Genomic DNA, 14,951 nt, shown 5'->3' with positions numbered 1-14,951 from the left:
TTATTTCTGAAATTTATCTGTTATTTAGACCAAAAGATCTTTGTCAAGTACTAACAAATTGCCTGCTCAAATGGCATTTTCTGCAGTCCATCCCTCATATATACTTAATCTGCAGTGATGTCAAACAGGAAAAACAGCTAGGCTTCACATTTAGGCAGCTGGAACCATCAAATAGTTTGCATTTATTGTAGATAGTTGGTGTAAAATAGTCTGTCAGTCAACTAGTTGATTTGTGTCAGAACTGCTTGTAATTATATTATAATTATCTGTGAATGCTAAATCAGTGCTAAAGAAAACAAAGGTCCACATTTAATTGATTATTTTTTTAGTAAAAAAAACTACCGTAGATCGCTATTTCGTTGTATGATAGTACTACATGCAGTAAAGCCGTTACACAGTAGGACACTTATCCTGTGCATGAGTAATAGAGGAGTGCTGAGGTTTAGTTTTAGTGTAAATGTTTACTCTGCTGTTTAGATAAACTCGTGGTTGTGATGGATGTGGCTGTTAATGTTGAATTTGAAGGTAAACTGAGAGAAAGTGCCTCCTCCTGCTGCTGCTGCTGCTCCGGTTTTATTTGCTCCATATGGTGTTTGACATGGTACCCAGGAAGGAAAAAAGCTCTTGTGTGGGCGGAGGAAAAGCCTAGTATTTTGTCCGTCCTGAAATTTGATTCAGAAGTTCAGGATCCTGGAAGACAAAAAGCAAACGGAGGGGGAGGGAAGCAAGGCAGAGAAGGACGGAGGGTTTTTTTTAAACTGCGAGAAGAGTAAAGTCGCCAAATACTCTGAAACCTCCGACCAAAGTAAGTCCATTTATACGAGGCATGTTTCTAATTGAATAACGCGCTTAGACAGGCGTTTCATGGAGATAAAGTGATTCACATCTGTCTCTGAAATATAACTTAACTGCCGTAATTGCCGCTGAATGGCCACAAAATATAAGGTTTCAGAGCAGCTCTTTCAGAATGACTTGTGTGTCCTTTACGCACGGATTTAATGCAGGTTCGAACCCATTTTGGCCACATTTTATTTTTTTACTAGCAAATTAGGCATTCTCTGCAGCGCCTATTCTAAACTAGGCAAGACCAGACTTTATTTGCTATGAAGAAGAGGAATTTCCAATAAATATTTGTTTGAGAGAGTTGCTCCGCTGCGGGAGAAAAGTTATTTTTCAGCGGGGAGTAGAAGCACATTGCCCCCCTACGCGCGTGTCCACATGCACGCTAATTCTGATAACCACCTAGATTTATTCCCCCTGCGCTTTAAAAAGCCAGACGGCTCCTAATTGTGCTCTATACATGGTAAATTTGTTTGGAGAAAGATCCTCGTCGCAGATTTTGCGTGCCGATTCTGCGCCACTGTTGGATGTGCGCCAAAAACATCCAGAAAAATGCTGCAAATTCACTCTGCAGATGTTAATGAAAGGGTTTTGAAATTCACCATACAGTTCAAATAACGGCGGTCCAACAAAGGCGCGTAATTGGGGTTGTTTTACATCAATTTCTCTGGCGCTAATCGTCGTACAATAAGTACATTTTGCGCGCTTTTATAGTAAGATGTGACCCGAAACAGTCATGAAAGAAGTATTCATATCACTTAAGTTTAAATAGCAAAACCACAATGTAAAAATAATCTGATCAGGCGTATAGCCCTGCGTTAAAATGCAGCCTACTCAAATGTACATAAGTAGGCTATTGGCAAAAAAATGCAGGCCTGTAAAAAGTAAAAGTATTCTTTATCAGTTATATTGTTATATTATTGGATTATTTTTCCTTTCATGTTGTACTTGGTTGAAGCTATTTGAGCTGTTTCACTTACTGTTGTGTACTTAAATCAGTAACAATGCATCATATTTTATAAACTTCCTGCATGATTTTAATCTTAAAAGTAACTAGTTGTTATATAAATAGATAGCAGAGTAAAAAAATACATCATTCATTGTCATTAGTGCAGTAGAAGCATATAGTAGCATAAAAATGGAAACACAATGGTAATACAAGTACTGTACTGCACAGTATTTGATGTGCTTAGTTTCCAGTATTAGAGTTATTGTCTTGATTAAATATAATTTAAGGTGTTTACTCATAAGAAATGACTCCAACATTTTTATTGTGCATTAACTTTGACTGTATTTGTTCCCAAGATCTATTACAGAAATGTATTTTCCTGTCTTACTTTTTTATTTAATTTGGCTATCCCATTCATCGTCAGTCGCTTATCCTGTGTACAGGGTCACGGGCTAATTTGGCGATTTCTTGTAAAATACATACTTTCACATGTAGGCCAGTATTAACTTTATAGGCTAGTTAAACATTGGATTATTCGCCTTCCCCATGCCTCAAAAAATATGAAAAAAAAACTGAACTTTGTGGTTCAACAAGTATAGCCTATAATGTTTGGTTAGAGTCTTGGCTTTGAAGCAGGAAACTTGTCTTAGTTACCTTTATCCCATATTATATATATTAAGTTTTTTATTTAATGCTGATTCATTTGGAAGTTTGATACATTTTGTTTAAGTTCAACACTTTGGTTCAACACTTTTTTGCTGAAAGTAAGACAATAAGATTGATACCACTCATGTATGAAGCTGGAGCGAGAGACATTTAGCTTAGCTTAGCTTAGCTTAGCTTAGCTTAACTTAGCGTAAAGACTGGAAACAAAGGGAAACAGCTAGTCTGGTTCTGTACAAAAGTATCAGAATCCTACCAGCACCTCTAAAGTTCACTAATCAACTCAGTATCTTATTTGTTTAATCTGTACAAAAACAAATCTTAAAAATGATTAGCTAGCTGTTTCCAGTGTGTTTGCTAAGCCACGCTAGCTAGCTGTTTACTATAGTTTCATATATAATGGGGAGAGATGGGATTGGTATCAATCTTCTCATTTAACTCTTGGTTCAAAAGAGAAAATATTACCCAAACTCAAGTATTTTACAGACATTGGTATTGATATCTAACTTTCTTAATATTTTGATTGCCTAAAATAGTCCAGTTTAAGTGTATTCAGTTTAAACAAACTGGACTTGCAAAATACCCACTATGAATAATAATAATTATTGACCGTAAACTAAAATACAGAGGACATGATGTCAGTGTGCTGGCTGCATGATCAAATGTACGTGCAATGGTTTTTGGATACAGGATTAAGCTTCAAAGAAATGTTAAATGGACTTTCTGCAGTAGACCTCTGGGTTAATCCGTCCTATCACATGTTATTAGAAAAGTGTTATCAAATTAAATCAGTTTATAGTTTTAACATTTTGTGAAGAAGGGTCTCAAGAAAACCAAAAACTTGAATGATAACAGTTCAAACCTGCACAGGCAGCGTTACCTGGCAGAGGAAGATAAACTTCCTGTCAGTGATGACTATTGCACACTGATTTCCTTTAGTCCCAAAAAAGCTTCTTTATACACATAACACAAACCGTTTGACATGAGTATGTGGAGTGAAAGTCCCAACTTTTGGTTTTGAGGGTTTGTACCTGCCTAATTTGGAGGGTAAATGATATCCTCGTCACTAAAAACAGAAGTTAAATGTGGTTTTCAGAGTTTAAAAAAAAATTCTGTCAGGGTTTATGATGATGTGGCTTCTGCACATTTCCTCAAGTGCACATGCTTGATAGAAAGTGAATAATTGACTCTTTAATAAAAAGCAAAGCTGAATCTGTGGTTTTATCGGTACAGTTGTGTCCTGATTTGGCTTCTCTGACACATGAAGAATGGAAATCGTTTTACTGCCCTGTGTGTCCCTGGTTTGGTGTTTTTAACTGGTGTTTACCTGAACCTCCCTCTCAGGCTGTGTGACTATGAGCACCTCAGGGCTTCAAGCCACTAACCGGCAGAATGTGAAGGAGCTCGACAGCATGAAGGAGTCCATCAGCGACATCATCAACCAGCTCCAGGACATCGATCCGACCAGGCTTTCCTTCTCACCATTTCTGGACCTGGACACTCAGATCTCCTTGGCGCCGGTGTCGGACAGCCCCGAGTCCTCGGTGGAGGAGCTGCACTCGTCCTCCCACTCTGTCTCCGGCTCCCAGCGCTCCCTTGAACCGCCACCAGCAACCAATCAGCCAAGGAGTGAGTTATTACCGCGGCTTTTTGCTGTCTGAAGGAGCTGTAGGATTTGAGGGGAGGCCAGAGCAAATTAGCAAAGGCTAAAGTTTGACTATGAGTACAGACTGGATTCAAAGAGAGTTCAGACAGAGTCAGGACCGATTAAAAAGGAGCAAATGTCAGTAAGGAGCACATGTCTTTACAATTTTTTAAATAATGCTATAGGATGTTTTTTTAAGGAAGAGCAGATGTGTAGATCTACCTGCACAAACTCTGGACTAAATCAACATTCGTGCCACTCATAAAAGTTTTAAATCCATTTTAACTTCTTTGCAGTGCTGGGGAGGATGTACCAAAGCACTGTGAGATTGGAAAAAACATGTTTTTGACTTAATAAGCTGAATCAACATCCAATACTGTTACATTCGGGTACATTGCCATTGGCTTTAGAAACAGGTGGATTTAATTGTCCCCCTGGAGAGAGAAGACTTTGTTGTGACATCCATTTCATGTTTTATTGCTCATTAAATAATGATTTAAGTGTCCTGCATGAGTTCTTCTGGGTGGATTATTAAAAAAATGAGCTGTGTTTTAGGAAGGGAGCCTTTTGTTTGTGGTAGATTTTATTTCTTCATGTCATGTTATATATAAAAAGTTGTGTTCTTATCTGTTAAAGACTTTACTACTGGAACAGCAGTTAGCTTATATAGATCCACGTGGGTTGGGCACTTGCATGTGCATGACATAAAAAATAACGCAACTACAAACTAAATATGATCGGCCTGAAGCAACGGTGAAAACACCTCTGGAAAAGTTGAGAGAACATCTGCAGATGATCTAGAATTGCTCCATGAATGAAGAGGCACGTTTCTGAACATTGCCACAAGTGCCACCAGATGCTTGATAGAAAGCGAATAATTGATTCTATTTATTAAAATGTAAATATAAAACACTTATTAACCATCTTAATAATTGAGAATTTCATCACAAAGTACAATTTCAACCAAAGTCGGTCCTGTATCCTTGTAGAGGGTCTAGTTTAAAGACTGTAGTTATTTCAATTTATACTGTGTTCACGTAGTGCATATTCCTAAATTTGTTTAATCAAATCACCACAAACTAAATGACTCAAAGGAAACTTGTGATCATGCTGTAATATTCCAGGATAGGAGGACTGGTTTGTTTCTGGGACTCTGTAACTGTTGGAGGGGACAGGGTACAAACACAATGCTCAGGAGGTGGGGGGTGGGGTCAATAAGGGCCAAACAGCTATTTGTGGCCCTGGGGCCAACTAATGGGTTAATCCAGCCGTGTGCCCACCACTCCAAACTGTTACATGACACCCAGGCCTGACATGCAGTAAGGGAATGACTGATTAGTGTGAGTCTGCAGTTGATTGCTTTCAGTGTCTGGTTTTGGAGTGTGTATTGAAATGTGCTCTGATTTGAACAGGCCCTGGTCCCTGCCACCAGCAGCCCAGTGACGACCTCCCAGAGGAGCCACGAGCAGATCTGACAGAGGAGGGGGAGCTGGATCAAACTCTTTCCAGTCCGATCATCACAGTGCTCAATTTGGACACTGCCACGGAAAACTGCATCGACTGTCCAACCCCAGCCTCTCAGGGAGACATTCCCAATGGCACAGACACACCAAGATGGAGTCCAGAATCCACCAATCTGGACTGCAGTGTGGACGAGGGTCGACCTCTGATAGGCCCTCCGCCAGAGAGCGTGGAGCTGACTATGTGGAGCTCAGAGGGGCGGGGAGAGACTTGCGAGGCCACGGAGGAGGCTTCAGATCGGGGACGATGCCGCTGCTGCCAGTGTAAATGTCAGAGCGGCAGAGTTCCCGCTTTCTTCTCAGTCCTGGCTTCTCTTCTGTGTGCTGCCGGGATCCTCTATGCACTCTATTTCTGTGTCCCCATCAGACCCCCCGACTGCCCTGACATAGCCAGCCGCATCGTCTTCACCTTCTGCTGCTGTGTGGTGGCGGCCGTCCCTATCCTGCTCGGTGCGCATCAAACACCTGCACTCTGACATTCAAAAACAGCCGCGACAAATGAAAGATGAAGATTAAGAGAGGATTGGGTTTGTCTGGCTGCTTCGTCTTGGAATGTTACAATGTCTCCTGTCCCCTTTAATTTCATGCGCTTTCAACCTCAGTGCAGCAGACGTCTCCCCCGGCCTCTGGAGAGAAGCATAATTTCCTTCTCCTGCACATAGCTTTAAATGGAAACTACAATAAGAGGTTGGCTGCGTCTCTCGTCTCCCAGGCTGTGCCCTAATTATTTCAGAATATTTTAATCGCTTCACAACCTGGGCGACCAGAAAGAGGGGGCAGGTGGCAAAAACATCCAAACTCAAGTCTGTCCAGACCATTTTCCTCTCACCTATTTGTCAAGCTGGTGGCAGCAGAGTATTTGCATGTAGGCCATCCTACTGGCAGTTGCTGTATTCAAATGAAGATATTATAAAAACAAAGTATGCTGTCAGATGAGATCAAGTGCAGCTAGGAGTCACTTAAAGTTGAGAGTTGTTTGTGGAAAAATGGCTAAGATTTAAGACGCTAACTGACTTATTGCTCTTTTATCCTTCGCAGCGATGCTCATGGGTGCAGCATGCCAGTTCTGCACAGCTTCCTTCAGTCTGCAGGAGTCGTTTCCCAGAGGACGGCCTGTGCAGCAGCTGTTTGTCACGGCGTCCTTGGAGCAGTTACTCCTCTACGTCCTCAACCTCGTCGTTCTGGCCTCTTTACTGCCCCAAGACCAGCTGAAGTTGGTCCCTATACTGGTTATCATGTTCATCTTAGGAAGGTGAGGCTTTAATCATGATGGTTCATAAAAGCACCCAACAAAGTGATCCAGGATTTAACTGTTTCTTCTTCCTTCATGATTTTGATATACAGACACAAGACGTTAATAAAGACAATAAAGAAAACTTGCATGTAAAGACAACACTGAATAAAATAAATTAAATGCTTTCCTGACACATCAGTGTTGTGACCTAAATGCTTGTTTAGAAGGTAATTTCCCATGGTCACCATCTTAGTTAAGTGTGTTACAGCTGAGGCTGATGGGATCATAAACCCAAGTATTGGAGAAATTTAAAATGTTGAAAATTAAGATTGAAAAGTCAATGGATCACCATCATACTGAGGTAGACATGAATGTCTGAACTAAATTTTATGATGATCCATCTAATAGTTAGTTGAGAAGTGCCGTAAATGGACCAAAGTGGTGGACTGACCTCACCGTCCCTGGAGCCACGGTGCCAGCACGGCTAAAAACAAACACAACCACTGTCATTAACAAAGCCAAAGAGAACTTTTGGCAGCATGTTGTAAAATAGCCGTGAGACTGTAACACAAGTTAAGATGTACTCAGCTCCTCTGTTAGCTCAGTTTGTTACAGCACTCTGCTAATCATGCCATAGTTCAACTACACTGTGAGTGATTTGAATTTTCTTTGTATCATAAGTGCTAAAAATATCAAATCAAACACCAGCCAAGTAATTTAGTTCACAGGAGGAAGATAATTATCATTTTCTAGAAGCTGAAGTTCTCTCTCAGCTCGATTGTGGTACTTGGTTTATGCATGTGAGACTACAGCTTCCACATGGTGAAGACCCTGTTTAAATACCTTCAGATTAGCTGTCTGCTACTCTTGTATTTTTTTGGGGTGGGGTTCTGTGTTCTGTGTTTCTGAGTAAGATGAGAACATAATTCAATCTCATGTCTGCTCTATGTATGGGGCTAAAGCAAGAAAGCAGTTAGCTTAGCTTAGCACAAATACTGATAGCTATACTGGTTACCTTTCAGTTTTTACACAAAAAAAACATGATAAGCTTAAACAATACAATACAACCTTTGTGGCTTGTTGACCCCTCACATTAAAGCTGTGTTTACTTTGGGGCACCTTGTCGCATCTCTCAGATGCTTGTGAGTTGTTTGTTGTGTGCAGTTTCACCTCAGAGTAAATTTCCCCTCTAAACTTCTCAGATTGGGTCATTTGTATAATGAGTCTCAAAGAGGTAATTTTATCCAATATTTCACCAAAAACAAAAATTTGAGAAAAGCATAGATAATGAATATAGATTTGTTTTACACAACTTCATTTATTCTTCTTTCTTACTGGACAATCATCTCACAACCCTTTAGATTTATCTGGTGACGTATCTGGTTGGGAACCACTATATTAAACTACCTAATGGTACACAGTATAATTTGTTCCAACCTGACCAGCCACAGTAGTAAAATGCTACTTCAATAATGTAATACAGTAGCCTATATAATATAATGTATCACAAACAGGGGCCTGCTGTACTTTTATTTGATAAAAACTTTGAATGCAAGACTTTAAGTTGCAATAGAGTACGTTTACGTTGTTGTATTGGTACGTTCACTTCAGAAAGGGCATTGAATACTTCTTTCACCACTTTGTGAGTGTTTATCAGTGAAGTTTGAAGTTGATCTGATTTCCTGTTTTGTGTTTAATCCCTTGCAGGCTTGTTTACTGGGTCAGCCTGAACGCGTGCAGCTCCTGGCGAGGCTTCGGCTCCGGCTTGACTGTCTTCCCGCTCCTCGCCATGGTGGCTCTCAATCTGTTCCTCATGTACACCCTGAATCTCAAAGAGCCACTTTTTGGCTCTCAGGACGTCCTCTATAATCAGGTCACCCCCTCTTCCTGGTCAGGGGAGACATCACAGAGCCCGAGTGGCAAACCAGACATCCTACCCACAGACATCCTGAATGCTCAGTGAGGAGGCGAGCTGCGCTTTCTTCTTTCAGAGGAGGAGATCTTTCCAAAAATAGGCCATTCCTGTGGTCTGCAGCTCAGCACAGCAACACACGCTGCAACTATAACCTCCAAGTGTGACGGCTTAACTTGTATTTTTGCTCCTCCTATACAGGACTTTGTTTTTATGTGGATTCATGCTTATTATCTGAAATGCAAGAGCTTTTCCCTGCTAGTGGTGGAGAAAGCCTTTGAACAATGCTGTAGTGTGTAAAATGTGTCCTTTTAAGCTATTCCAGTGCCTATATTTAATGTTTTGAACTCAAAGTACTTAAAAGCTCTGCTATACATATGTGGCTGACCTTAAAAGAACACGAGCCAAGCAACTTCGGTTATCAGACTGTTTCATTATTTCAACAGTCCAAAAAGTTTGTACATGATGAAGACAGAATAAAAGCTATTTGTAAAAAAAAAAAAAAAGAAGTCTTTTCATCTTTTCCAGACCGTTTTCAGTTGCTTCACTTTGACTGACTAGCTATTCCTGGAGAAACTACAGTGTGTGTTTTCAGCACTGGGACTGTCATTATATGTTAACACGCTCTCCGTGTTCTCTGGTTGCTCTCCATCTCCACCCTGCTGGCATTCTCACTGCTGCTGCTGATGTTGTGCGCTTGGTTTGTGGCGCAAAATGAGGCCAAAGCAAAACCCGGATGCTAAAGATGGCTGCACTTTTTTTTTTTTGACCACTCAGTCAACCAGAGATCAAAGAGCTATCCAAATTGCTTAAATTAAAGGCATGTCATTTGACTATTTATCATGTCAAATTCAGCCTTAAATGCTGAGATTTACTCGCTTTAACCAATTTAATGAAAGAAAACGTTTAATTCCTCACACAGTGAGGCATGCCTGACAAAATGTCGTGTCTCTAATAAACTCAGTGCTGACAGTGTGCAAGAATTTATCCTTGTCGTTCATTCACATGTAAGTTTTACCAATTTAATACTGGTATAAATTAAATAATAATAAAATATTGAATACAAAATAATTTTCCCATTTTGATTTTTTTGAGGGGTATTTCTCTTTATTTGAATCATTTAATTTTCTATGCTGCAAAATCAGAAAATAAAAAGTGATTTTTTAAATTCAACATTTAACATTTAGCAGGCAGAAGCATAAACACTTAAACTGGGGCCAGCAGCACTCAAATCCAACTATATCAACTATTTAACTTTATTGTCCAAAACGCTCCAAAACGATTCATCAAAAAACAATTGTCAGATTTATTGATACTCCATGAGCTGCAGTGCCAGGCTGTACTGCTTAATGCCTTCAATGCTGTTTTGCCATGGCCTCATGGGATTTTGGACATATTCTTTTAAATCCATGGAAAGACATTCATCAGCTGTCTCCTCTGGAAGCTGCCCAGTAAAACCACAGCCTGCTGCAGTGTCTTGCTCAAGAGCGCCAACAGTGTTTGTGTCATGATATAAAAACTGCAGCCTAACAAATTACGTTTAACTTTTAATAAATTAAAGCTATGATGGTAAGTTTGTTTTATAAGATTTTTTTAAGAGTGAAAGTACTATTCACTGTCTCTGGGGATTTCATCATATAGTTATAGTTATAAACTGAAAAACATGTAATTTTTCCAGCATGTCCAGCAAAAAGTTTAAAAAGAAATGTAATTAAATGCAGTAATTTAAACCACATTAATAGCCTCACAAAATACACCCACAGTTGTTCCAGGTGGAGTATTTATTTATTTTTTAACACACTGAGGGTTTATGAATCATATGCAGTTCTATCTGACATGAGAGGTGTGTTTTCATGCTGATATGTATGACTGAATGTATGTGTTTGTTATGGAAACAAACGTCACGAATGCAGCTCAACCAGTTGAGCAAGGTTGCTACTCCAGTCACAAAATGATCTGGGTCAGACAAACTCAAGTACTAACCTCTGAAGTACAAAATCAGATATTTTACAGTTAACTTATTCTTAACTCATTCTGCTGAAAATATGCTCTCCAAAGCTGTGACCATGTTTGTCAGAAAATATTTCTCACAGCCTGTGAGGGATTAAATTACCAAAGCAAACTTAATATCCTCAAGATTGCACCACAACAGCTTATTTTTGGCTTCTCTGTGACGTATTTCCTTCGTTTATTACAAATAACCACAGCTCTTTCTTAAATAAAAGTCCAGTTGTTAGTTTAAACCACTTGGGGGCATGCAGAAAGACACGTGACGTGTCCTCATGTTTGATTTAGGTGGAAGAGACGTGGTGTTTCAAACATTGTGTTTTGCATGGACTCCAGGAGGATTAGCCTTTGCTTTGTAGAAGTTAATAAGGGCTTTAAAATATATTACAGGAAATAAAACCGGCTGTTTAATCATAAATTCTGATCTCCAGCTGCCAGTAGTTCAGCCACTTGCTGCTTTTGCACCTCTGCACAGATACTTATGATGATAACTCAATACAAATTGTGTCAGTTGCAGTAACATGAAAAACTCCATTCAGAAATGCACTTTTAAAAGTCTGTCACATGACTGTTTCCAAAATACAGACCATGAAAGTCACCCCACTGGGGGTTGCTCAACAGTTATAATAAAGACCATAATAAACAGTGTATTCAGATTATATTGCAAATATATCCAGTATCAACATCGTAGATATCAGATAAGTCAGCCAACTCAGGGTTGTGGCTGTATAACTGAAAACATGTCGTCAGTGACTCTGTGGGAGTTTTAACAACCTGAGAAAATGTTTACTTTCTAAAAGTACAGGCATATATTACTCTCTGTCTTTGTTTAAGGTTGATTCTGACATTTAATATTCTGAGGCAATATTCTTAAATGTGACCGGTATGCCATGAGCAGTCAAATTTAACTATCACTAATTATTTGTTTAGGGGATTAGTGTATTGTGGGAATATGAACTAATGACCTCAGTATTTCTCAAATGTGCCATTTACATGCATGTTTACTGCTACTTACATGCAGTTTTACTTTCTCTGAACAATGTTAATAGTGTTTTTGGATGGCCTTGTCATTGAATAGCATAAATACAGTATGTGCTCGGGTCATCATCCCCACCATGATACTAAATCTGTGGATTCGCTGGATTAAATAAATGTCCATTTATGAAATGGAGCAAATATTATCAGTTATTACAAATTATAAACAATGGTATTCAAACACCACAGAAACCTTATGTTAAAAGAAATATTTTGACCATACCAGCGAACCATACAGGCGTATATTAATAGTCCAGATCTACACAGATGCATCAAAGAGTTTAGTTAATAAAATAGAAGAAGCATTTATTGTTCCAGCGTTTCATATAGGGATGGGGAGAAGGATCAGTGATGAACAGTTTACACAGGAGAAATGCTCACTATTTTGTTAGAAGTGCAGTAGATAGAGGAAACATGAAATTTGTTCAAACTCAATTTCATTGCTAGTCAGTTTACACAACAGTCATTCAGACAGCAGATCAGACATTTTGACAGAAGTACAAGAAACATTATTCAGAGTTTAAATAATAGGTCTTACAGTCATATATTTGGGTACCAGCACATAGCCTATTTGCATCAAAGGAAATGAAATGGCAGATAAGGTTGTAAAGGAGGCTACAAAAAGTGATTACATTGAGGTGGCAATTAGCTTCAGTAAAACAGAAATTAAGAGCATTATTAAAGGCTAAATGTGGGAAAAGCAATGGGAGGAAGAGAGGAAAGGATGATGGTTTTACAGAGTTCAGAGGAAAGTGGGAGAAATGAGATGTGCAGGAAGGAACAGGAGAAATGAGACAATCATATCAAGACTCACATTTGGACACACTGGACTAAAATTATAAAATTATACTTATTATAAATTATTTAAAATAATTAAACATTATTCAGGCAGTTGTGACTACACTATGGGGTCCAGAACTCAGTCCAGAACTGAAGAAGTCCTTTGGATGAGGGACGAAACGTCTTCCAGTATCTTCAACCAAGTCCAGTTGCCCTTGATTTTAACCTTCGTTGGATAACTATGACCTGGATGACTGAGAATCTTCATAGATATCTTGCTTATCATTTTGGGATGAACACCCTCAGATTGGTACGGGAGTATGAAAGGACAGCCAGGAAAATTGCAGACTACAGGAACCATCTACGATTCAACCTGAGATGCCGACAACACAAACTTATTCCCAACAGCCTACATTTAGGCTCCACGGTAAAAGGACACAGAGCCGGAATAATCCTGGAGAAAGCACAACACCAGCTACTGAACGAGAGAGTGAGACAGATACACTTCACAATTTAACAGCGTGTTAACACTTCGACAAAAGAAGCCCTGAACAAAGAAATGGACAACATACACCACATACTAGAAACATATCTGCCCAGTACAGCACTGGGAAAGGTCATGGACTTCATCAAGAAAGCACAGCTATCCCAGCACAACAAGAGCAAAGAAAGACAGACCCGGAAATTCCAAAACCTACAGTCCAGAGCGAGCTGCACCAACAGAGCAGGAGAATTGTCTTGGAGGAGAAAGGACAACAACCCCACAACACTTGAAACAGACAACAGATGGGTGAAAAACCTGTCAGATAGGGAACTCACCCAACCAGAGAAAGACGTTCTGGCCAAAGGATTAAACTTCGCCATTACACCACAGCAACTACCTATAGTAGACCTCATCACAGCCACAGAATCGGCCATTAGGAAAAACAAATTAACAGAAACAGAAGCGGAACAGCTCAGACTAAAGGTATCTGCAGCCCTTTCTAATGCGAAGGCCCCCCCTTCCAACCTCACCATCCAAGAAAGGAAGGCTGTGACATCTCTGAGCAAGGATCAAAACATCACTATCCTACCTGCTGACAAAGGAAGATGCACGGTAGTACTTAACACAGCTGACTACCAGAACAAAGTCAACACACTACTAATGGACACAAACACGTATGAGACACTGAGACGAGACCCAACCAGCGGATACAAGAAAAAAGGCCATAATATGTCTACAACAGTTACAGAAGGACGACACCATCACCCGTGAACAATATTACCGTTTGTATCCTGGAGAAGCCATTCCATGCAAGCCTTCACAGAACACATCAACACTGTGGACAGTAATATCCAGTTCACACGAGAAGATGTTCACAACAACAGTTTGGCCTTCCTGGACTGCGCTGTACACATTGAAGAGGACAGGAGCCTGCAGATTGGTGTTTACAGAAAACCCACACACACAGACCAATACCTACTGTTCGATTCCCACCACCCACTGGAGCACAAGCTAGGGGTCATGAGAACACTGCACCACAGAGCAGAAAACATACCAACAAGCGCCCAAGCCAGAGAGAAGGAACAGAACCACCTGAAGGGGGCACTTACAGCCTGTGGATACCCTAAATGGACCTTTGTGAAAACAGCCACAAGATCCAAGAAGAACAAAACTACAGGGAAAGAGGAAAAGAAGGTCAAACGCAACAACATTGTGATTCCATACGTGTCTGGAGTATCAGAGAAACTCAGGAGGATTTTCAACAAACATAACATCCCTGTGTTTTTTAAACCCAAGAACACACTAAGACAGATGCTGGTACACCCCAAAGACCGCACACCCAAACACAAGAAAGGCAATCTAGTGTATGCGGTCCAATGCAGTGAGGAATGCACAGACCTGTATATTGGGGAGACTAAACAACCACTACACAAACGCATGGTTCAACACAGAAGGGCCAACTCCTCAGGTCAAGACTCTGCAGTCTACTTACATCTGAAGGACAGAGGACACTCGTTTGAGGACCACCAGGTGCACATTTTAGACAGAGAAGATGGATGGTTTGAAAGAGGTGTCAAGGAAGCCATCTACACAAGGGTTGAGAAGCCGTCATTGAACAGAGGAGGGGGTCTACGCCACCACTTATCCCCCACTTACTGTCCTTTCATCACTTCCCAGGAAACTCAACAAACGTAACCTATTGGCCTCAGGTGAAGATACCAACGATGGTCGTTCAGTCTTGGCCACAGGTAGTCTTAACGACTGTAACGACTGTCGTCACAGCAACAAGGAACACTAACGAACCAGCGGTATCGATGACCCGGGCCAACGACCCCACTGAGGTTAAATAGCTGAGTTTCCCTGCCAGTCAGTCAGAACTGAA

At 40.3% G+C, this 14,951-nt stretch overlaps 1 protein-coding gene across 1 annotated transcript; it reads left to right on the top strand.

Annotated features, from left to right (window-relative positions):
- The first annotated feature begins 596 nt into the window (after positions 1-596).
- LOC119900512 (transmembrane protein 79-like) lies at positions 597-9,269 on the top strand. Its single transcript, XM_038715531.1, has 5 exons — positions 597-805; positions 3,797-4,081; positions 5,510-6,067; positions 6,656-6,869; positions 8,559-9,269. The coding sequence occupies exons 2-5, from the start codon at positions 3,808-3,810 to the stop codon at positions 8,812-8,814; spliced, it is 1,302 nt and encodes a 433-aa protein (XP_038571459.1). The 5' UTR covers positions 597-805; positions 3,797-3,807; the 3' UTR covers positions 8,815-9,269.
- The last annotated feature ends 5,682 nt before the right edge of the window (positions 9,270-14,951 follow it).

This window comes from Micropterus salmoides, unplaced genomic scaffold (assembly GCF_014851395.1).
Source record: "Micropterus salmoides isolate LMB-PRFRI ecotype aquatic unplaced genomic scaffold, ASM1485139v1 Ms_hic_scaffold_13, whole genome shotgun sequence".
Lineage (NCBI taxonomy): Eukaryota > Metazoa > Chordata > Actinopteri > Centrarchiformes > Centrarchidae > Micropterus > Micropterus salmoides.
The sequence above is the reverse complement of the archived record's forward strand: the minus strand, read 5'-3'. Positions and strand labels throughout refer to the sequence as shown.

Coding starts and splice junctions, on each gene's coding strand:
- LOC119900512 (XM_038715531.1), top strand. CDS start 3,808: ATGAGCACCTCAGGGCTTCAAGCCACTAACCGGCAGAATGTGAAGGAG. Junction 4,082..5,509: donor AGCAACCAATCAGCCAAGGA/GTGAGTTATTAC, acceptor TGATTTGAACAG/GCCCTGGTCCCTGCCACCAG. Junction 6,870..8,558: donor ATCATGTTCATCTTAGGAAG/GTGAGGCTTTAA, acceptor AATCCCTTGCAG/GCTTGTTTACTGGGTCAGCC.